Source organism: Lampris incognitus, chromosome 2 (genome assembly GCF_029633865.1).
Source record: "Lampris incognitus isolate fLamInc1 chromosome 2, fLamInc1.hap2, whole genome shotgun sequence".
NCBI classification, from domain to species: domain Eukaryota; kingdom Metazoa; phylum Chordata; class Actinopteri; order Lampriformes; family Lampridae; genus Lampris; species Lampris incognitus.
Window position 1 is genome coordinate 4,884,235 of NC_079212.1, and position 24,196 is coordinate 4,908,430.

General features: G+C 47.3%; 1 protein-coding gene across 1 annotated transcript in view; it reads left to right on the forward strand.

The window, feature by feature from the left end:
* Window positions 1-369: 369 nt before the first annotated feature.
* LOC130107674 (PDZ domain-containing protein 4-like) overlaps window positions 370-24,196 on the forward strand; it is a 47,589-nt gene continuing 23,762 nt past the window's right edge. The window contains exon 1 of the mRNA XM_056274386.1: window positions 370-429. Coding sequence (XP_056130361.1) covers window positions 370-429 — 60 coding nt within the window. The remainder of the gene's footprint in view (window positions 430-24,196) is intronic.

Genomic DNA, 24,196 nt, shown 5'->3' on the forward strand with positions numbered 1-24,196 from the left:
GAAGATGGAGACGGAGACGGACGGGTGGACCTTTGACCCTCAGATCTTTGTTGACCCTTTCCAGCAGCGCTTGGATTACCGTACCTGAATTTGGCAAAGGAAAAGGATGAAGCGAGGAGAACTGCCACGCAGCAAGTGAAACTTCTCCAGTGTGTGTGTGTGTGTGTGTGTGTGTGTGTGTGTGTGTGTGTGTGTGTCTGGAAGGGATGCGCGGCGTGTCTTTCTGAGGAGGGAGTCGTGTAGAGGAGCAGAGCCCCGTGGATGAGGGTGGGGCTCTCTCCCGCAAACAAAGGCCTTGACAGAGAGCGCCGTTTGTGGAGACTTCTGGTTCGGATCTGGGGGCTGTTCAGCGCCAGGTCAAAGGTCACCATGGGGTGCAACATGTGTGTTGTTCAGAAGCCCGAGGAACAATACAGGGTCATGTTCCAGGTGAGCTCTCTCTCTCTCTCTCACCTTCAGTCTCTTTCTTAGTCTCTCTCTCTCGGTGTCTCTCTTAGTCTCTCTCTCTCTCTCTCTCTCTCTCTCTCTCTCTCTCTCTCTCTCTCTCTCTCTCTCTCTCTCTCTCTCTCTCTCACCTTCAGTCTCTTTCTTAGTCTCTCTCTCTCTTAGTCTCTCTTAGTCTCTCTCTCTCTCTCTCTTTCTTGGTGTCTCTCTTAGTCTCTCTCTCTCGGTGTCTCTCTCTCTCTCTTGGTGTCTCTCTTAGTCTCTCTCTCTCTTGGTGTCTCTCTCTCTCTCTTGGTGTCTCTCTTAGTCTCTCTCTCTCTCGGTGTCTCTCTCTCTCTCTTGGTGTCTCTCTTTCTCTTGGTGTCTCTCTTAGTCTCTCTCTCGGTGTCTCTCTTAGTCTCTCTCTCTCTCTCTCTCTCTCTCTCTTAGTCTCTCTTAGTCTCTCTCTCTCGGTGTCTCTCTTAGTCTCTCTCTCTCTCGCTTGGTGTCTCTCTTAGTCTCTCTCTCTCTTCCAGTTCAGTTCACTGTACTGGCATGGCGAAGGTGATGGATGTGTGTTACTGAAGCACGGTGAACATGTACATCACAAGTAAATCAAAACTGTGTAACTGACAGATGTGAGACCGACAATGTGGTGGAACAACAGCAGCTTTGATAGAAATAACAACAGTTAAAACGGCTTTGACAAAATAAACCAGTAATTTTGAACTTCCCACATCCAGGGAACACGAGATTGTTTACCCGATACAATCCCATTTGTGCTGTGTATCATGTCCCGCTGTGTGTGTGTGTGTGTGTGTGTATTGTCCACTTACTTTTTACTCATACCTCTCTCTCTCTCTCTCTCTCTCTCTCTCTCTCTCTCTCTCTCTCTCTCTCTCTCTCTCTCTCTCTCTCTCTCTCTCTCTCTCTCTCTCTCTCACTCTAGCACTCTGTCTGTCTAGCACTCCCTTTCTCTGTCTGTCTGTGTCTATCTCTCTTGCTTTGGCACTCTCTCTGTCTGGCTGTCTCTCACTCTAGCACTCCCCCTCTCTCTCTAGTAATCCCCGTCTCTTGCTCTAGCACTCCCTCTCTCTCTGTTTTCTAGCTCTAGCACTCCCCCTCTCTCTAGTAATCCCCGTCTCTTGCTCTAGCACTCCCTCTCTCTGTTTTCTAGCTCTAGCACTCCCTCTCTCTCTGTTTTCTAGCTCTAGCACTCCCTCTCTCTCTCTAGTAATCCCCGTCTCTTGCTCTAGCACTCCCTCTCTCTGTTTTCTAGCTCTAGCACTCCCTCTCTCTCTGTTTTCTAGCTCTAGCACTCCCTCTCTCTCTCTAGTAATCCCCGTCTCTTGCTCTAGCTCTCCCTCTCTCTCTGTTTTCTAGCTCTAGCACCCCCTCTCTCTCTCTCTAGTAATCCCCGTCTCTTGCTCTAGCACTCCCTCTCTCTCTGTTTTCTAGCTCTAGCACCCCCCCCTTTCTCTCTAGTAATCCCCGTCTCTTGCTCTAGCACTCCCTCTCTCTGTTTTCTAGCTCTAGCACTCCCTCTCTCTCTCTGTTTTCTAGCTCTAGCACTCCCTCTCTCTCTCTAGTAATCCCCGTCTCTTGCTCCAGCACTCCCTCTCTGTCTTCTCTCTCTAGCAATCCCTCTCCATCTCTCGCTCTCTAACACTACCTCTCTCTCTGTCTTCTCGCTCTAGCACTCCCTCTGTCTGTCTGTCTCTGTCTGTCTCTCGCTCTAGCACGCTGTCTGTCTGTCTCTCTCACTCTGGCATGCCCTGTCTCTCTCAATTCATTGAGCTTTATTGGCATGATGTATACGTGCATATTGCCAAAGCATGGATTTGATCATAAAAACAAAATAAGGTGAAATAAAGTAAATTGCAGTGTGGACTGACAGATTCCTCTTATAATTTGTTCTGCTTAGCAACCGATGATGTAAAAAAAAAAAGAGAGAAAAAAGCAGGATACCTGTGCTCATTAGGAAACAGATGGCAGAGTTCAGGTTCATGGCATGACGTTACACATCGTGCAGGGTTGTAACGTTTCAGGTGACACATCTTGAATTTCTCACTGTGCTGTATTCTGTTGACTTTCCTCTTTATGATACCCCTCCTTCTGTGCCTTTATCCCCAACTCGTCCCTTTTCCCCACTGATGGTGCAGTGACTGCTCAGACAGCCGTGGTGATGGTGTCATGCACCGTCTCTGCAGACATGGACAGAGTCATTAAAAAGGACGCGTCACGCGGACACACTCATTTACCCCACAGTAAAGGCCACGACTTGTTAATAACTCGTGGATTTAAGACCCAAAGCAAATTTTAGCACACGTTACTCACCGGTAACATCCTTACAGCTCTGTTACATGAAGTGACACTGAAAACTGCCAACAAGTCCTCCAACCCATATGACCACACAGGTCCTCCGACCCATACGACCACACAGGTCCTCCAACCCAACCATACGACCACACAGGTCCTCCAACCCAACCATACGACCACACAGGTCCTCCGCCCCATACGACCACACAGATCCTCCATCCCATACGACCACACAGGTCCTCCAACCCATACGACCACACAGATCCTCCATCCCATACGACCACACAGATCCTCCATCCCATACGACCACACAGATCCTCCATCCCATACGACCACACAGGTCCTCCAACCCATACAACCACACAGATCCTCCATCCCATACGACCACACAGATCCTCCATCCCATACGACCACACAGATCCTCCATCCCATACGACCACACAGATCCTCCATCCCATACGACCACACAGGTCCTCCGACCCATACGACCACACAGGTCCTCCGACCCATACGACCACACAGGTCCTCCAACCCAACCCATACGACCACACAGATCCTCCATCCCATACGACCACACAGATCCTCCATCCCATACGACCACACAGATCCTCCATCCCATACGACCACACAGGTCCTCCGACCCATACGACCACACAGGTCCTCCGACCCATACGACCACACAGGTCCTCCAACCCAACCCATACGACCACACAGGTCCTCCGACCCAACCCATACGACCACACAGGTCCTCCGACCCATACGACCACACAGGTCCTCCGACCCATACGACCACACAGGTCCTCCTACCCAACCCATACGACCACACAGGTCCTCCGACCCATACGACCACACAGGTCCTCCAACCCATACGACCACACAGGTCCTCCGACCCATATGACCACACAGGTCCTCCAACCCATACAACCACACAGGTCCTCCAACCCGACCCATACGACCACACAGGTCCTCCAACCCAACCCATACGACCACACAGGTCCTCCAACCCATACGACCACACAGGTCGTTTGTCCTCCAATACAACCCAAAGGAGCGTTTCCTAAATTAGCGCCCCCTACCGGCGGCAGGAGATATGCCCCTGTGCATTGTGGGTTTTTAAAACAACATGAGAACAATGGAATATGTAGTCAGTGTGTTTTTGTGTTGTTTCTCCGTCTAGTACAGTAAGTAAGATTGCTGTTGGCAGTGTGTGTACCTATGAAAAACGTCATAAGAGCTAACTTAACGTTAGCCACAAGTTAGAGAGTCAGCTAGCGTGGACATTATAACCGCTACGTGACTTTAAACTTTGCTCTTATTAACATTTGTTCTTGCGATAGCTTATGGAAGGAGATGCTTATTGTTACAGGGAAAGTAACGTATTAGAATGACGGAGGACCGTGAGGACGTAGCTTAAAACGTCACTACGGGTGGCAATAAGCTGCTTGTTACAAACCACCTAATGAGGTGGTTTTTGGTGGAGGACAGTCTCTGAAAACTGTGTATTCATTAAGCTCGCCAAATCCCATTCATTGAAAATAAAATGCACGGGAGAGATGAATTCAGTTCATAAATAAAGATAAAGATTAAATACTGCAGGCATCATGACGACGTGTGCTGCATTTTAGCCCTGCACACACACACACACACACACACAAGTGAAATGCTTTTACATACACAACTGAAACACTCTCACATAAACGGTGTATGAGAGGATTTCAGTTAAACCGGAAGACGTTTCAGGTGAAAGGAAGACATTTTAGCTGAACCGGAAGGTGCTTGAGAAAAGAGCGCAAATCACACTACAGGCTGTTGAGTGATGTTGGTTGTCCACACTTGGAGTTGCAACATCGATCGGTTGCTGCCCTGTTGTTGTGGCGTTTGACAGGGCTCTGAACGTCTCCGGTGAGGCCAATATAGTGTTAAGTAAAGCTGCCGCTCCGGTGAGATTGCTTGCAGGCTGCTGAGCAGACATCAGTGTAGCGAACAAACGCCACTCAACAACCTGTATCATGATTTGCACTCTTTTCTCAAGGACCTTCCGGTTCAGCTAAAATGTCTTCCGGTTCACCTGAAACATCTTCCAGTTTAACTGAAATCCTCTCATACACTGTTTATGAGAGAGTTTTTCAGTTGTGTATGCAAAAGCATTTCAATTGTGTGTGTGGTTTTCGGACATTATTCAGAATTAACTCGTTCATATATAGTATATGAACGAGTTAATTCTGAATAATGTCCCTCATGGCCCCTCATGGACACGGACCAGAACATAAGAGAGAGAGGTGTAAAATCATTTTGTACCTCTTCAGCGAGCCCTTTTAGCTTTTGTTTCTAAATAATTGCACAGGGATAATTATGATAATCATACTTTGCGGTTGTTATAATAATTATGATCAAAGAGACTACAGTCAAACTAATTTGCGTGAGACGGGGAGATCCGCGGTGAGGCAGGAGGCAAAGTGTATAGCGGTGCACAGAGGCTGGTGGAGGATGGATGGATGGTGGTAGCTCACTTAAATAGTTACGGAGGAGAATGGTTGCCACGGTTACGGCTAGCCAACCGGGACCGGAGGCGAGAACATGAGCAAGCTTGTCTGGGTCGTGCCATGCCTTAGGAAGCCTCGGCTCGGTGCGGGGCCGGAATCGGGCCCCGCGTCACGTCTCGCGTTCGGTAACGCGCAAAACATGCTCACGGTTCGTGGGTGTGTGGCGCGATGTGTCCAGCATCCAGTACGGGTGGCGCCAGAAGCCTCAGCAGAGTCGGTGCCGCTCGTTGGAGCCGGGGGTGTGTGTGCCAGTTAAACCGGGCTGCATCTGGTGCCCGAGGTGCTGCCAAGAGAGGAGGGAGAGAGGAGGGGAGCCATAATGAGAGAAGGAGGGATAAAAGCTGAATAGAGAAGAAAAAAAAAAAAGAGGAGAGAGAGTGAGAGATGGAGAGAGAGTGAGAGAGCTTTTTTTCTGTCGCTTTGCTCTCTTGACGACAGGCGTAATTGATTTGAGCACTCCATAGAGCGGTTATGAATGCGGAGGTCTTGAATGACTTCACGGCTCCCCTGGGGCGGAACGCCAGAGAAGGGGAGGAGGGAAGTGCAGTCTGGAGTACGATGGGAGGCAGACCTGGGGGTAACAGGGGGTGGGGGGGTGGGAGGGCGGAGCATTTCACAGTCAGTGACCCCATCTGACAGGGGTCGGCAGTGATGACACTGACCATACGCATGTCAGACTGTGTGGAAGTGGAAATCAAATAACTCCCACCGATCAGCCAGCGTGAAGTCAACCGAGCCCAAAGGGTCGCACCTCCGAGGGGAGTCAAGTCTGTCGAGCGGCCACAGAAATGCCCTGACAGCGAGGAATAACACCGGGACGATAATAACAATAAAAATAATATTAATATGAAGACCGAAACAACGCCAGTGGTCATCGGAGCTCTAGGGCCCACGAAGAAGGGAATAGAAAAGTTCACCAACCGTATCCCAGGCAACGCCAACATCCATGCGGTCCTGAAGATCGCCCTGATTGGAACGGCCCACATATTACGATGAGCACTGTCATCAAGTGACATTTGCGCTATAGTGCCTCAGGTCCATAGTTCGCACCCAGCTCTACAGGATGTAAAACAGGAAACACAAAAGAAATAATAATAATAATGATGATGATGATGATGATGATGATAATAATAATGGATTACATTTATATTGCACTTTATCTTGATATCCCAAGCGCTTCACTGTGAAGGGGGGAAACTCACCTCAACCACCACCAGTGTGTAGTAGTAGGGCGGGCCATACTCTGTATGTTGTGTAACTCAGTTGAGAGGGGACTCATAAGTGGAATAACACCATCTGACTGGTTTTGTATTTTTTAGTTCGGTTCAATTTCTTTGCAGGTTTGGAAATAAAAGTTGATTTCAATTTCTATCTTTTTGTTTACGTGACCTGACCACTGAAACCGTAACAATATCCACCATTCGGGTGTCCGGGTAGTGTGGTGGTCTATTCTGTTGCTTACCAACATGGGGATCGCCGGTTCAAATCCCCGTTTTACCTCCGGCTTGGTCGGGCGTCCCTACAGACACAATTGGCCGTGTCTGCGGGTGGGAAGCCGGATGTGGGTATGTGTCCTGGTCACTGCACTAGCGCCTCCTCTGGTAGGTCGGGGCGCCTGTTCAGGGGGGAGGGGGGAACTGGGGGCGGGGGAATAGCGTGATCCTCCCACGCACTATGTCCCCCTGGTGAAACTCCTCACTGTCAGGTGAAAAGAAGCGGCTGGTGACTCCACATGTATCAGAGGAGGCATGTGGTAGTCTGCAGCCCTCCCTGGATCGGCAGAGGAGGTGGAGCAGCAACCGGGACGGCTCGGTAGAGTGCGGTAATTGGCCACCACCCCCCCCCCCCAAAAAATTATATAGATAGCTCCACCATTCATCTTAAAATTACATTTAAATTCACAGATACCATTAAAATACCATCAATTTCAAGCAACATTTTCAACCATGATTAATGTGAACCAAACCTTTTTGTTATCGCCTCCGTTTTCCTCCACCATGACACAGCTGAGGTGTCCTACCGTGGCCCTTTGTGAAAACCGGAAAATGCTGGCATGCACATGTGAATTCTGGAAATTTTTGTTAGTGTGGTGCTAAACTACTTGAATATCTCACTTGTGAAACTACAATTTCCAGCAGGCTAAATGCTGCAAAACATACATGACTGTGCTCCATAGTCAACAGCACGCATAGGGTCATAGGATCAGTAATTGGACCGATCTTGATCAATTAGTTTGTTAAACACTGAAAATTAACCGAATTTTCTGTTCATCTTTCAGCACTACAGGCAAAAGACACATCTCTTAGAAAAGAAAATGGTAGAATTTTTGAGCGAGTGTACTCCCTGAATACATAAAAACCTAATATATCTGTTGGTGGGTGGTAGACAAGCAGATATTTTCAGTGGTGAAGCAGATAGTCTGCATTTTTTTTTTTTGTGGTGCGATGGCCTCAAAACTAAAACTCACTGCTTTCTTAAGGTAGAGAGAGATATTTGAAAGAGAAAGAAATTAGCATATGTGATGCTGAGAAAACAATGCCAACACTGCTGGGGGGTCTTGTCAGTGACGGATTGGCTGGAGGGTGTATCGACTGAAACCAGCAGATCAGAGTTGAAGCTAGTCGAAGGGGGGTCAATTTTTGTGTTTTTGAGGTCTTTATATCATTCTGTGGCTTCCCAGTAGTGTCCCCTATGTATTCAAATCTGAAAATTCAAATTTTGGTCAAAGTACCTATGTTTTCACATCAAAATGCTGTTTTCCCCGAGCCCTTCTCAAAACTTTTTCCCCATGTGACCTGACGTTGACGTAGGTTTCGGCACTATTGTTTATCATCATCATCATCATAGGTGGTCAATCAAAGCGAACATGACTCTCCTCTCCGTTGGGTTGTCTACTTGTGGGTCTTCAGATGGCTGTAGAGGCTGATCTGCAATCCACATATTTTGGTGCAGCGTGGACAGGGGAAAATGATGGTGGTTGAGCCTTTTTCTCCCTCTCCTTGTGGTGCTGCTGCTTTTTCTCTGAGGACAGTGGCGTTCCATTTCATGACGTGCAGCTCCTGCCTGCACGGATTTCTTCCAGGAGCACCTATCCAGTGCAATGTGTTCCAAAGTTGCTCGATGTGATGTTGAATTTCTTCAGACTGGTTTTGATATCGTCCTTGAAACCTTTCTTTTGCCTGCCAGGAGCTCACTGACCTTCCTTCAGAGACGTGTGTTGGACATGCGGATGACATGGCCTGTCCATCAGAGTTGGTTCTGCATTATTGTGGTGGTGATGCTAGTCATGTTGGCTTCTTCCAGAACGCTGATGTTGGTGCGTCCGTCCTTCCAGCTGATCCTCAAGATCTTTCATAAGGATCTTGGTGGTTGTTCCAGGGCTCTCCGGGGCCTGCTGTAGGTGGTCCATGACTCTGCTCCATACAGCAGGGCAGGGAGAACACCAGCTCTGTAGATCAGGAGTTTTGTTTGGGCCTTTAGGTCTCGGTCTTCAACAACTCTTTTCTGTCTGGCGTAAGCACCACTGGCACAACTCAGGTGATGGTGACCTCAGAGTCGATGCTAGCTTTTGAGGAGAGAAGGCTGCTGAGGTAGGGGAAGTGACCAACATTTTCAATAACTTTGTTGTCCACTTTTATGGTGGGCTGGGTAGATGGCTGGGTGGATGGAGGTTGATATAAGACCCGGGTCTTCTTGATGTTTAATGCGAGATCCAGGGCTCTGTATGCCTTGGTAAAGGCATTCAGAATGTCCTGGCGGTCTTCTGCGGAGTGTGCTGCGATGGTGTTGTCACCTGCATACTGAAGCTCCATGATAGTGGTGTTGCAGACTTTGCTCTCGGCCTTGAACCTATTAAGGTTGAAGAGCCTGCCATCGGTTCTGTGCAGGATTGGGATCCCCCATGGCAGCTCTTCACCAATCAGGTGGAGTATGGCAGCAATAAAGATGGCAAACAGGGTGGGTGCAATGATGCATCCCTTTTTGACCCATTTCCACAGTGAAGGGCTCTGACTCAGAGCTGCTGTTGCTGAGCACTGTGACTGACATGCCGTTATGTAGAAGCCTCAATATTCTGATGTATTTGTCAGGGCAGCCATATCTTGTTAGTATGCTCCACAGAGCCTGGCGGTCTACTGAGCCAAAGGCCTTTGTCAGGTCTATGAAAGCCATGTACAAAGGCTGCCTTTGTTCATGGCATTTTTGCTGGAGTTGGCGTGCTGTAAATATCATGTCTGCTGTACCTCTGGATGGGTGGAAGCCACACTGAGATTCTGGGAATACTTGGTTGCAGTTGGATTAGAGGATGCAAGCAAGGACTTGTTGACTGTCTGTGTCAATACTGAACCACAGGCTTGGACTCAAAACGCAGACTCAGTCTCAGTTCACAAAAATCAGTCCTTTTAATAAGAATGAGGTCGGTACACAGGTGATCAGGAAACCATAGGGCTTAAGAAACTCACACAAGGAAAAAAAATGCTGGAATAATGTTACAAGGAACAAGGCGAACTGGCACAGAAGGAAGGGAACACTAAGACTATATACTCTGGAGGAGGGGAGACAATGAGACACAGGTGCAACACATTAGGGCAGGGCAGGTAATCACACAGGAGGGAGACACATGAGGGCAGGAAGTAAAGGACCTGAAACAAGACAGAGGTGAGTATCAAAATAAAACAGGAAGTACAAGACAAAGAACACTGGGAGAAACAAAATGATAACTTAACTATCCAGACGGGGCATGACAGTACCCCCCCCCCCGCCCCCTCTACGGCCGGCCCCAGACAGCCCAGGGTCGCCAGGGTGGGCCCGATGGAAGTCCCGGATGAGGGAGGGGTCCAGGATGTTGCTGGCCGAGACCCAGGAACGTTCCTCCGGGCCGTATCCCTCCCAGTCGACCAGGTAATGGAAGCCCCGGCCCCGACGACAGACCGCCAGGAGCTTGTGGACAGTGTAAACAGGGCCACCATCAGTGAACCGAGGGGGAGGAGGGGGCCTGGAGGCAGGGACCAGAGGGCTCTCTATGGCCGGTTTGATCTGACTCACGTGGAAGGATGGGTGGACTCTCATGGCTCTGGGGAGTTTGAGCTTGACTGCAACTGGGTTAATGACTTTGGAAATAGGGAATGGCCCCACAAACCTGGGAGCGGGTTTCCGGGACTCCACGCTGAGAGGTAGGTCTTTAGTGGATAGCCATAACCTCTGGCTGCTCCTGTAAGTGGGGGCAGGGATCCGCCGTTGGTCAGCCGCCTTCTTGTAATGCTTGGAATTGCGGAGCAGGGTGCGTCGGGCCTGGGCCCAGGTGTGGCGACAGCGGCGAACCAGAGCCAGCGCAGAGGGCACACTGACCTCCTTTTCCAGGGCAGGAAAGAGAGGAGGTTGATATCCATAGGCACACTGAAAGGGAGACAGACCAGATGAGGAACATGGAAGAGAATTGTGTGCATACTCAAACCAGGTGAGCTGATTGCTCCATGTGTTGGGGCTCTGGGAGGCGAGGCAACGCAGACTGGTCTCCAGCTCCTGGTTCAGCCGCTCCGTCTGACCATTGGTTTGGGGATGGTGGCCAGATGAGAGGCTGACGGATGCTCCCAGGAGTGAACAGAAAGCCCGCCAAAACTGTGCCACAAACTGTTAGCCCCGGTCAGACACAATGTCCCTGGGGAAGCCATGGAGGCGAAAAAAATGATACAACATCACCTCGGCTGTCTCCTTGGCCAAGGACAACTTGGGCAAGGGAACAAAATAGACCATCTTCAAAAATCTATCCACCACTGTGAGGATGGTGGTGTTACCTTCGGAAGGGGAGAGACCAGTCACAAAGTCCACGGAGATGTCTGACCAGGGTCGATGTGGTACAGGGAGTGGGCGAAGCTGGGCGTCGGGAGACCTTACTGTGAGCCCACACAGGACAGGCTGCCACGTACTCCGTCACCTCCTTCTCCATGACCGGCCACCAGAACCGCTGTCGTATGACGAACAAGGTCCTGCGTACTCCAGGGTGACAGGATAACAGGGAAGAGTGGGCCCAATGGATGACCTGTGAACGCAAGACAGGAGGCACAAACAGCTGGTCCGGCGGGCAGCCAGCCGGAGGTTGACAGTTCACATTGGCCTCGTTGACCCTTCTCTCAATGTCCCAAGTGACAGAACCAACAACACATGAGGGAGGAAGAATGGGAGATCTTTACAAGAGTTCTCAAAGGGAAACAAATGGGAGAGAGCATCAGGATTTAAGTTCTTGGAGCCAGGGCGATAGGACAGGGTGAAATGGAACCGGTTGAAAAAGAGAGCCCACCTTGCCTGCCGAGAGTTGAGCCTCTTTGCTGTCCTCAAGTACTCAAGGTTTTTATGATCCGTCCAGATGAGAAAAGGCTGTTCGGCCCCCTCCAACCAGTGCCTCCACTCCTTCAATGCCACCTTGATGGCAAGCAGCTCATGGTTGCCAACATCATAGTTTCTCTCAGAGGCCGACAGCTTGCGGGAAAGAAAGGCACAGGGGTGTAGCTTACTGTCCTTAGCTGACCTCTGAGGAGGAGGGCGTGGATGTGGTACATGAGCTCTGGTCCACCTTCCTTCAAGAACTCAGCTGGGACTTCATCTGGACCGGCAGCCTTGTTGTTCTTAAGGCTCCTGATGACATCTTGAATCTCTGATGGGACTCTGGGGAATGTGGCTGGCAATATCTGGTTCAGCTGTGCTGTTGAGGAGTTCCTGGAAGGGCTCCTTCCATCGGGTATTAATGGACTCGTCCTTCAGCAGCTCCTGCTCATCCTTTTGAGTGCTGGGGGTTTAAGCCACGGTTGCTTGGACCATTAGTAGTGCTGAAAATGCCTCTGCTATCACCTGAGTCGGCCAGTCACTGGATTTCCAGAGCCTTTTCTGTCCACTAAGAGTTCTTAAGCTCCCTCACCCTCCTCTGGACATCCGCCTTGGCTCTGGAGTGAGCCACTCATTTAGCCTTGCAGGTTACATCATTTTTCCAGGCATAAAAAAACTTTCCTTTTCTTGGAGATGAGCTGTTCTATCTCTGAGTCATTCTCATCAAACCAGTCCCGGTGTTTTCTGGACTTGTACCCAAGCCCTTCTCAAAACTTTTTCCGATGTGACCTGACATAGGTTTCTCCAATTTCGTTTAATACTTCCGTCATTCTCCAAGCTTACACTGTCAGCGAACTGCACATGCGTACGGGTGTATGTGTGTGTGTGTGTGTGTGGGGGGGGGGGGCATCAGCACTAACCCGTGTCACTGCTTTTTGCTAATGGCCGTGTGGACGTTTCCATTTGACCAACCCGGAAAAGAACACAGATGGAGTCGCCCTTTAAAAATGGCACACGATAACCCCGTTTCTACAATCCTGTGCCTACAAAGTCTACATTTGCTGAGTAAAACCACCAGACATGTACATCTCTGAAGTAATCACAGCTGGGTTTCTCTTTTCCTTGTGTAGCAAAGGTTATTTGTGCATCCATAAAACCAAATCTCTGACATGACCTGGAGTGACTCTTGCTATGCAGATAGTCCATTAAAACAATCAACTTGCCGAAGAGAAACAATAACATTTGCAGTGTCTCATCATGAAAAAGCAACACATAATTACATTTTCCACACACATTTATGGCTTCACTGGATTTCAAGCGTCGTCTTTTTTTTTTCTCTCTCTTTTTTTACATTTTCTTCAACAAACACCCATAATTACACCTCCAAATTAGATTTGGTCCATAAAGTAACCCATGTACAGACGACAATCATCGCGCCCAACAGCTTTCCCTCCTCATCAGCCTGGTAAAACAGGCCGTTAAATTTGTCTGTATGAAAACACTTGGCTTTTTCTCCAAAAGGAATACCACTCATGCATTATACATCAGGCCTAAGCCGCACGTACGCGGTGTGCAGCGGTGGCTGGTACACACCCATGTTCATGCCTCGATCAATTCGGCCTCCCAAAAGCCCCCCAGTTAATGGGGCGATATGTATTTCACTTGATGAATTACATGCTAAGCTGTGGGGTTCGCGTGCCTGCAGAGCATCCTCAGCAAGTATTTTCTATTTTACATATCCATTTTACAATACCCCTGACCCGCACCCACCACACAGACACTAAACCTGAAGCACTTCAGCCTCTCCTTCCAATTTCTCTCTCTCTCTCTCTCGCTCTCTCTCTCTTCCTGTCGCCGTAGAGCTGGTTTCACAGGGAGGCAGTTTCCATGGCAACTCGATTCATTAAACACGCCTAATACATTTTCTTTTCACAATTACGTGAAGATGCATGCTGACATTCATCCAGCACAAACAGATGGGAATCAATACATATCAGTGACCGAATGACATTGAGTGAGATAACGAATGCTGGTAGGCACACACGCACACACACACACACACAGACACACACAAACACACACACACACACACACGCAATCAAGCACATGCACATAACACATACATTACAGTACATACTTGTAAATATGGCATTGGGGAGACGTTACAGAAGAGCATAAGTATTCAGTCTGGACAGTCTTGTACTGGTTTGATGCCCCAGTATGATTTTACTTCTATTAATCCCACATACACAAAATACTCCCCAACTCTCACCACCATTTTCTGACCACAGTCAACCATCACTCTTTTGTTTGGTCAGCTGTTGTGTTTCCAGTTTGACTAATTTCTTTTGTTAAGTCTATATTTGTATGGATATGCAAGTGTGTGTGTGTGCGTATATGTGTGTGTGTGCGTGTGTGTGTGTGTGCGTGCTCTAGACATCTATCACACTCATACTTGCCGGGCTTGTGACTGAAATGGAGGGCAGACGTGGAGACGGCTGATGGAGTGGATGATTGTAGGTTGCCTCTCTACCCACTCCCATCTTTTACTCACCAAAGACAGGAGTGACACATGAGAGAGAGAGAGAGAGAGAGAGAGAGAGAGAGAGAGAGAGAGAGAGAGAGAGAGAGATGGAGAGGGGGGGAGAGGGGGAGAGATGGAGAGAGGGGAGAGGGAGAGGGGGAGGGAGAGAGTGAGGGGGAAGAGGGAGAGAGAGAGGGAGAGAGAAAGAGGGGGAGGGAGAGACAGAGAGAGGGAGAAGAGGGAGATGGGGGAGAGAGAGGGAGAGAGCGAGAGGGGGGAGGGAGAGAGATGGAGAGGGGGGAGAGATGGAGAGAGGGAAAGGGGGAGAGAGAGAGAGAGAGAGAGAGAGAGAGAGAGAGGGGGGGGGGGGGAGAGGGGGAGAGATGGAGAGAGGGAGGGAGAGAGTGAGGGGGAAGAGGGAGAGAGAGAGGGAGAGAGAAAGAGGGGGAGGGAGAGACAGAGAGAGGGAGATGGGGGAGAGAGAGGGAGAGAGCGAGAGGGGGGGAGGGAGAGAGTGAAAGAGGGAGAGAGAGTGAGAGTGTGTGAGAGAGAGAGGGAGCGAGAGAGGGGGGGAAGAGGGAGATGGGGAAAGGGAGGGAGAGAGGGAGAGAGAGTGAGAAAGAGTTCACATACCTCTCTCTTTCACAGTAACCCCCCCCCCCCATGCCCCACTAACCCCCAAAAGAAGTTCTGCTGATTATTCATCTCTTGTTCATGTCAATCAGGATATTTACAGATATGAGGCCTGTTATTCTCCTCAACCCCCCCCCCCCCGCCCCCGTCACGCCACACAGCAGCATTTTGGATCAATAGCCTCTCATCGTTATCAGTTTCTAATACGCTTACATACACATTACACATACATTATATAGACATTACACATACATTATATACACATTACACATACATTATATAGACATTACACATACATTATATACACATTACACATACATTATATACACATTACACATACATTATATACACATTACACATACATTATATATATATTACACATACATTACATACACATTACACATACATTATATACACATTACACATACATTATATACACATTACACATACATTATATAGACATTACACATACATGAAGCTGTGTGATTTCGGATGAATGTGTTCGGCACGCGGGGGAGAAGGCCACCAACGTAACTGGATTAATTGATTTTCTGAAGGGGTCGCTGCTGCTGCTGCACTCCTCCGAGCGCGCGAGATGAGAAAAATCAATTACCGACCGAGTGGGATCCAGCACGTGAAGGGCACGTCTCGGTCACCCAGAGACCGTGGACCTAAGACGCCCTGTGAGAGCGTTCCTGACTAACCGTTTATTACGGATTCATTACACGGCTGTGTATGTTTTCCACATGCCGCACACTCCGGCATGTCGCCACACAGCTGTGGGCTCACTACATCCAACTCTTTTTTACCCACCGCCCCGTCCCACCCGTCCTGTCGGCTCTCAGCCTGTCATACAGGACATATCGGCTCAATTTCCCCCTCTTAAAACCATCTCAGATAAAAACTAATTATGCATCAACTGCTTAGTAATTTCCCCCGGGTTCCCTTGTTTCTGGTGTGTGTGTGTGTGTGTGTGTGTGTGTGTGTGTGCAGAGCCGGCCAAAGGTTTTACGGGGCCCTAAGCAGAATTTGATTTGGGCCCCCCTGCCTCACCCCCCATGCTAAACCCACCTCCCACCACCGCCAATATTATGTCCATGCTTGATCGTTGCCATCCCATCATAATGGGACCATGCTAGCCACATGCTAATGGGATATCATTCCACCTGGCACTAGGATAGGCCGAGGATCGAAGGAGAGGCTATCCCATTAGTATGTGACTAAACAGTGCCTTAGTTCATAAAACCGTGGTTACGTAACCTTCGTTTCTATTAATTACAGAAAAAGTAACCTAATCAGCAACAAGTTATTTCACACAGAAGAAACAATATGTTGCATTATAATACCCTGAAAACTATCAAGGACGTGATTCAAACACGAAGACCAGCTATGTTCTCTAGACGTTTATCTGACTAGCAAGCTAACAGTCGGTTACCAACCATAATGCCTTCTTTGGTCTACATTATATACAACATAACCTAACTAGCATGCCGGAAAGTTTGCGTGCTGTTTAGACATCCTAAAACAGCACTGACATCTTAAATCATCATAGCTCTATGAATAGTAACAATACACATTTCTATCTTAAAGGGGTAACTGTCGCTACTGGTATATTTCGTTAGCTAATGTTAGATTAAAGCACTAGCCATCTAGCTAGCTAACTATGCTAGCTGACGTTAGCTCACCATACCTTGGCTCGTTTGAGGCATCTATTTAACTAACATTATGGTTCGTGAATGTTCATGATAACATGCCGTAATTGGTTGTGGAAACATGCTTTTATCCGGCTGTTTTTTGTCCTCCTCTGCTTCCCTCCTCTTTCGCTTCTCTGCGCCAGACAGATAAACCCTTTTAGGTGACATACTGTCGCCATCTACTTGCTTACAGTTACGATGTGCATGAACCTGACCCCAGCTCTGACATAGGCAGCGGAAATTATTAAACCAGTAGCATAAATTTGTCAGTCTGTTAACAACATGATATCAAAATATTTAGTTTTTGTCTTTTGGTGATTACTACTGATATGTCACACACACAAAAATACATATATTTATCAGCCTGTCGTGTTTGACATTTCAAGCGCTCCCTAAGTGACTGCTTAGTTCACTTATGCCTTGGGTCGGCTCTGTGTGTGTGTTTGTGTGTGTGTGTGTGTGGCACTCACGTCTACTGAAACCACCTACCTTTTCGGGACATTTTATGGGTTGCCATGAGGAAAATTGTCTATTTTAGGGTTAGGACTTGGGTTTAGGGTTAAGGTTAAAATCGGCTCTGGGCATAACTGTGGTCCACTGGCTTCCGGTTTCTACTGCAGCAGTCATACCAATTTCCTGTTTGTTGGCGTGTGCTGTTGACAATGGCATATTTTTCTTGATGCCTGCAAGATTTACCATGGATAAATGTCAACGACATGCATGAGCATGAGTATCCTCATCCTCATAACTGTTGACGTGACTTGATATGTACAACTTGAACCTTTTCACCCGTTTGCTGTTAGGTGCAGGTGAAAGTTTGTCGACAATTCTGTGCATGTGGTTGACATTTATCCATGGTAAGTCTTGCAGGCATCACGAAAAATATGCCATTGTCAATAGCACATGCCAACAAACAGGAAACTGGTATGACCGCTGCAGTAGAAACCGGAAGTCAGTGGACGACAGTTATGCACAGAGATTAAGTTAAGGTAAGGGTTAGGATTAGGATTAGATTAAAGTTAGGGTAAGGGTTAAGGTTAGAAATAGGATTAGGATTAGATTAAGGTTAGGGTAAGGGTTAAAATTAGAATTAGGATTAGATTAAAGTTTAAATTAGAATTAGGATTACATTAAGGTTAGGGTAAGACTTAAGGTTAGAATTAGATTAAGGTTAGGGTAAGGGTTAAAATTAGAATTAGGATTAGATTAAGGCTAGGGTAAGGGTTAAAATTAGGATTAGGTTAAGGTTAGGGTAAGGATTAAGGTTAGAATTAGGATTAGATTAAAATTAGGGTAAGGGTTAAAGTTATAATTGGGATTAGATTAAGGTTAGGGTCAGGGTTAAAGTTATAAATGGAATTAGATTAAGGTTAAAGTAAGGGTTAAAATTAGAATTAGGATTAGATTAAGGCTAGGTAAGGGTTAAAATTAGAATTAGGTTAAGGTTAGAGTAAGGATTAAGGTTAGAATTAGGATTAGATTAAAATTAGGGTAAGGGTTAAAGTTATAATTGGGATTAGATTAAGGTTAGGGTAAGGGTTAAAGTTATAATTGGAATTAGATTAAGGTTAAGGTAAGGGTTAAAATTAGAATTAGGATTAGATTAAGGCTAGGGTAAGGGTTAAAATTAGAATTAGGTTAAGGTTAGGGTAAGGATTAAGGTTAGAATTAGGATTAAAGTTAGGGTAAGGGTTAGGCATGTAGTTATGATGGTTAAGGTCTAGGGAATGAATGTAGTCATTGAGTGGTCCCCACAAGTATAGGGTGACATGCTGTGTGTGTGTGTGTGTGTGTGTGTGTGTGTGTGTGTGTGTGTGTGTGTGTGTGTGTTTCGACGCGAGTGCTGAACTTTAAATCAGTCTCACTCACAATTTACATTCACCCCTACACTTCTTTCATGCCTGTTTTATTTTTTACCCCCTTTCGTTTTTCTCCTGCTTCATTAATCTTTCCTCACCTCTCCTCGTCCTTCACCCCCCCCCCCCCCGGTCTTCTTCAGTGTCTCTCCTTCACTTCTTTACTTTGAACTCGTTGCTTCTCTTTCATCTCTATCCACATCACACCCCATCATCCTGGGCTGAATACGCAAACACACACACACACACACACACACACACACACACACACACACAGCACCCCCTGCTGTGCAGCTCTGAATATTGAAGGGTTTGGTGTGGAAAGGAGCTTCTATCAATTTCACTTCCATTTCACAACAAATCAGCGGCGTGATTGTGGAGTTTGGGGACAAAGCTCACACGTTTAACTCCCAGCGGGTGTGGTTTGACTCTCATTGTGTTACATATAGTGTGTGTGTGTGTGTGTGTGTGTGTGTGTGTATTTTATATTTATCTAGCCTTATGGGGACCAAATGTCCTCATAAGGCTCATACTGATTCAAACCACCGACTCAGGAGGGGGCAGTCTTGTCCAGAAAGGGCCGGTGTGGGTGCAGGTTTTTGTTCCAACCAGCAGTTACACTCATGAACCCACTAAGCAACCAGTAGAGTCTTTGCTGAGGAACTTGATTAGGAGATACAGGACGTGTAACTGCTTGGTTGGAACAAAGACCTGCACCCACACCGGCCCTTTCTGGATGAGACTGCCCTGCCACCCCTGATAGGCACCATTTTTTTTTGCCTCCATGAGGGAAAATGTTATTTCTAGTGAGGGCATTAGTTTTTGGCACTTAACAACTGGGGTTATGGTGTAAGGCTTAGGTCTTACTCATTTAAAAAAAACAAAAATCTCTTTCTTGTGCTTTTACTTTAGCACTGGTTTTGCTCTTAGATGCTTGTTAAGATGCACTTAAGACCTCCGATGACTAGTAGTTCTCCTGATTTCCTACGTTAAATGATGCACTTATTGTTAGTCGTTTCGGATAAAAGCGTCGGCTAAATGACTGTAATGTAATGTAATGTCTTGTATTAAAGTTATGGGGGATCTGGGTAGTGTAGTGATCTATTCCGTTGCCTATCAACACGAAGATCGCCGGTTCGAATCCCCGCGTTACCTCCAGCTTGGTCGGGCATCCCTAGAGACACCGTTGTCCGTGTCTGTGGGTGGGAAGCTGGATGTGGGTATGTGTCCTGGTCGCTGCACTAGCGCCTCCTCTGGTCGGTTGGGGCACCTGTTTGGGGCGGGGACTGGGTAGCATAATAGTGTGATCCTCCCACGCACTACGTCCCCCTGGTGAAACTCCTCACTGTCAGGTGAAAAAAAGCGGCTGGATGGGAGGAGACATGTGGTAGTCTGCAGCCTCCCTGGATCGGCAGAAGGGGGTGGAGCAGTGACGGGGATGGCTCAGAAGAGTGAGGTAATTGGCCAAGTACAAGTGCGAGAAAAAGGGGGAAAAAAATCCAATAAAAAAAATAAAAAGCGTTAGGCTCAGAGGGGTTAAGGCCAGATGGCTATGGATCAGAGTTGTAAAAACCAGGTCCAGAAAGTAAATGTCCAAACCGTGTATTTGCTCCAACCATGTTACTAAACCAGTTGATTTCATTAGCTAGTTCTCCCTACCTAGTTGAGGAGTGGTGTTGTCTAGAATCTGCTGGTGTAGTGCATGAGTGGCGCAAATACACGGTTTGGACTTTTATTTCTGGACCTGGTTTTTACACCTCTGCTATGGATTATTTGGGGGTGGGGTTGTTGCGTTTCGGGGTACGGTAGGGTGAAGGTTTGGTGTTTAGAGTTAATGTTAAGGTAAGGGTGTTAATTTAAGGTTTGGGATGAGGGAAAGGATTTTGGCCATGTGTGTGTGTTTGACAGAGTGACTTGTTCAGCCAGAGCTGTCTATACATTATCACCTGAAGTGGAGGTACAGGACATAGTATGGGGTGTAATACACACTATATACTCTGTACTATATACTATATACTCTGTACTATATACTGTGTGAAATCATCTTCAAACAAAACCGTGCAGCTCTCATTGATAATGAATGAGATGCCTCCCTCTCTCTTTCTCTCGCTCTCCCTCTTGATATTCAGACCTGTCACTCATGACCACTGAGCGACTCCCTATTAGCCTCCATATTGCCCGGGAATGAAACCCTGTTTCCATGAAAACACAACAGCCGTTCCTGCCACCAGACAACACAATAGGTCCCCTCCTTATCGTGGGAGATGGGATCGTGGAAATAGGGAGGATGGGGGGGGGGGGGGTGGTAGAAAAAATGTGAGAGCGAGAAGAAATGGCGGTGGAATAATGGTTGGGTAGCGGTGGACAACGCGTCCATTCCCCCTTCCGGTCTTTGTCACCGTCGTTGAGAGGACGCGTCTCGCAGTGAAGCAGCTCATTAAAGGGAGGGACAGCAAGATTTATGAAGGGCCATGGGTGCGGAAAAGGACGGAGGGATGAGGGAGGGCTGAAATAGAGGGAGCGCCTCTCTGCCATCTCTGGGGAAGGAAGAGGCCCGGAGGAAAGAAATGCTGAGGCAGCAAGAAGAAGGGGGGGGGGGGAGAGAAAGGTGTGGAGATGTGGCGGCAGGGACAGAGTAACACACAGAGAACAAAAAGTGGCAGATAGAGGGAGGATGAGAGAAAGAGAACAGCGGGAGGATTTGGGGTGGGGTGGTACGAAAGATGGAAATAAGGGCGAGCGTGAAAATCACAGGGGTAGTGGGGGACGGCAGGGGACGAGGGAGGATGGTAAGGGTATGAGACGGGTAACCAAAGAAAAAAAAAAAAAGAAGAATAAAATGTGACAGAAAAGTTTATGCCGTGGGCCGAGCGAGGGAACATTGACTGGACGTCTAATTACTGGAGGAGGAGGAGGAGGGGGAGAGCGAGCGAGGGAGCGAGAGAATAAGGCAGGGAGGTGAAGACATGGAAAGAGAGCCGACAGCCAAGGTCAGATACACACTGGTGCAGTCTGGCTATGTGTCTGTCAGTCAACACACCCCACAATCAACCCCATGCCGTGTGTTTGGGACCCTCTTGTCCCATCTTAAAGTAACAGTCCGCATTATTAGAAGTCTATCCCTATTTTATACTCACCGCTCCGCTCAAGTTGGACATGGGTAGACTTCATTTTCACTGGCCATCCATCCTCTCCTTCATCCTGGACATGCAGCTGCAGCTTGCCACCTATGGTTAAATGTAATTAATGTAGGATAAATCCCGAATTTTCATTCAGTGTAAAACCAAAATACTCCACGGTTCAACCAAAGCTAACGTGATGCTACAACATGCTAGCATAGCGAATTTGAGTTGTTATTTTAAAAATTAATTGAATTTAAAAAATCTGATTAGGATGCCTCCTAGGTGCCTTCCTTTGGAGGTTTTCCGGGCACATCCAACTGGGAGGAGACCCCAGGGTAGACCCAGAACTCGCTGGAGGGACTACAAGTCCAATTTGGCCTGGGAACACCTTGGGATCCCCCAGGAGGAGCTGGAGGGCGTTGCTGGGGGGGGGACGTCTGGAGTGCCCTACTTAGCTTGCTGTCACTGCGACCCCACCCCGGAGAAGCGGCTGAAGATGAGATGAGATTTTAAAATTTTAGTTTTTAGGGTCATTTTCCTACCATGTTGTTTCTTGCAACACAGCCTACAAGAAATAACCAGCAGGAGTCACTCCTCTGCACACCCAAGCAAATGCTAAAGCTAAAAGGCAGCAGGAATGAAAGAAAGGTTAATGGAAAGCTGCCACTTGTGGCTTTGCTGCACTGGGCAACTTTATGGTGGGGGCTGAAAAATGTCCAACTCCTGCCATAAAGTCGCCTGCAGCAAGAAAGTGACAGCCAATAATTTTTGTTTGTGATCACAAGGCCAAACCCCCAGTGATTTCAAGACTGTAGAAGAGAAGCTGTAATGGAGGACAAACTTGCGCTATTTGTGTTATATTTGCACGACCTACCCCACAAAGGACCGCTGTTGCACCGGCACGACACAATGCCACGCTTAATAAAAAGTTTAGTCATTTTTTTAACTGCTTGTCACAGACGAAAGCGGTACAATGCATTTTAAACCAGAGATTTTGACCTTTATGACAATGTAGCTTGTCTTACTTGGACACTCAGAGCCACCGCAAGGCAGCATTGGAAATAGGACTCCACCTTGAAGGGATGGGCAACGTGATCCAGAAAGGGCTGGTGTGGGTGCAGGTCTTTGTTCCACTCAAGCAGTTCCACACCTGATTCTATCAGTCAACCAATAGTCTTGTTCCAAACAAGCAGTTACACAACTGATTCTATCAGTCAACCAATAGTCTCGTTCCAACCAAGCAGTTACACAACTGCGTCTACAAATCAAGGTCCTTAGCAAAGACTATGGGTTGACTAATAGAATCAGGTGTGTAACTGCTTGGGTGGACCAATGACCTGCACCCACACCGGCCCTTTCTGGCTCATGTTGCCCATCCCTACGAGTCACCAGGTGGCCAATCTTATCCAGAAAGGGCCAGTGGGGTGAAGGTTTTTGATCCAACCAAGCAATTACACACCTGTGTCTCCTAATCAAGTTCCTCAGCAAAGACTCTACTGGTTGATTAGTGGGATTAGGTGTGTAACTGCTTGGTTGGAACAAAAACCTTCACCCACACTGGCCCATTCTAGATAAGATTGCCCATCTTGTTCAAGCAATTCATACTGCACCTGTGTAATCTATGTGTTCTTTGAAAGCCACAAGTGTCCTGAACAGAATGAGCACAAACACCACATTCTACAATGTTTCTATCATTGCCATTATCTACCTAAAGTGTGTAAAGTGTGCTGAAGAGAGCTCCAGCCAAGTACACTGAGACACAAGATAATTATCTTGTTGCTGATTTATATGGATTATAATCAGTAACTGAGACACGTGCCTTTTAATTAGTTTGTGCTGTCAGCCCGGCTGGCCTCGCTGATCAGCAGTGTTTTGTTGTTTACAAATCTACAAATCTGAATTCAAGAGCTTGTTTCACCACTCGAGAAAGTGGAAATGTCCACTGGAAGGGGGTGCACCGGCTTCTGCTCATTGTGATGATCAGAAAGAGCATTTAAAAAAACAACTTTGAAATTTTTTGTTTTTACGTGTTTGATTACATCAGTGTGTAGAAATCGATTCGCTGCCGATCTCTTGGGTTTTCCTGACGCAAAATGAGTGATTTTAGAAAGTTATGTGCGCAGTCTATTTGATCAATGATCCATCATGTCAGTCATCAAATTAAACTTGTGCTGGAAAAAAACCCCAGTATAACATTTGCCGTAGCCATAAATACACAGATAATATGGTGATGTGTGCAACGAGAAGCAATGTGGTAAAATCGCCCGTTCAACTCAAGAAGCGCAATGTTGGATTTACAGAAAATTTACACGGAAGCTAAAAACACCTCGATGCAACATTTTTCACTGAAAAAATGTTACATTTGTTTTGTGTAAATTTGCAATACAATACACAAGGGTTTTTTGATACTTTTTTTATTGTCAATTTTGGCTTGCTCTCACAAAAATAACTGACTTGGATTGTGGCAGACAGAAAGCCTGGGTTCTCCTGAATAAAATTACTTGTTGCTGACAGCCAGAATGAGCTCAGAATAACAAAATCAATACCAATAGTGTCAGATGGCACTCAGTCAAATTCCAGGCCAAGTTGTAAGATAAGACTTTGTCAGTGTACAGAGGCTGAAATAATGAGTTAGCTTGGTGAAAGGCTCTCTGGTAAGTTTTAGTTTGCTTTGAAAACAGCCGCTGTTGCAAATGCTAGTGCTAATGCTGTATAGTGGTGTCATCAAATGAACTTATTGGTACGGCGCCATGGCGATACTCGA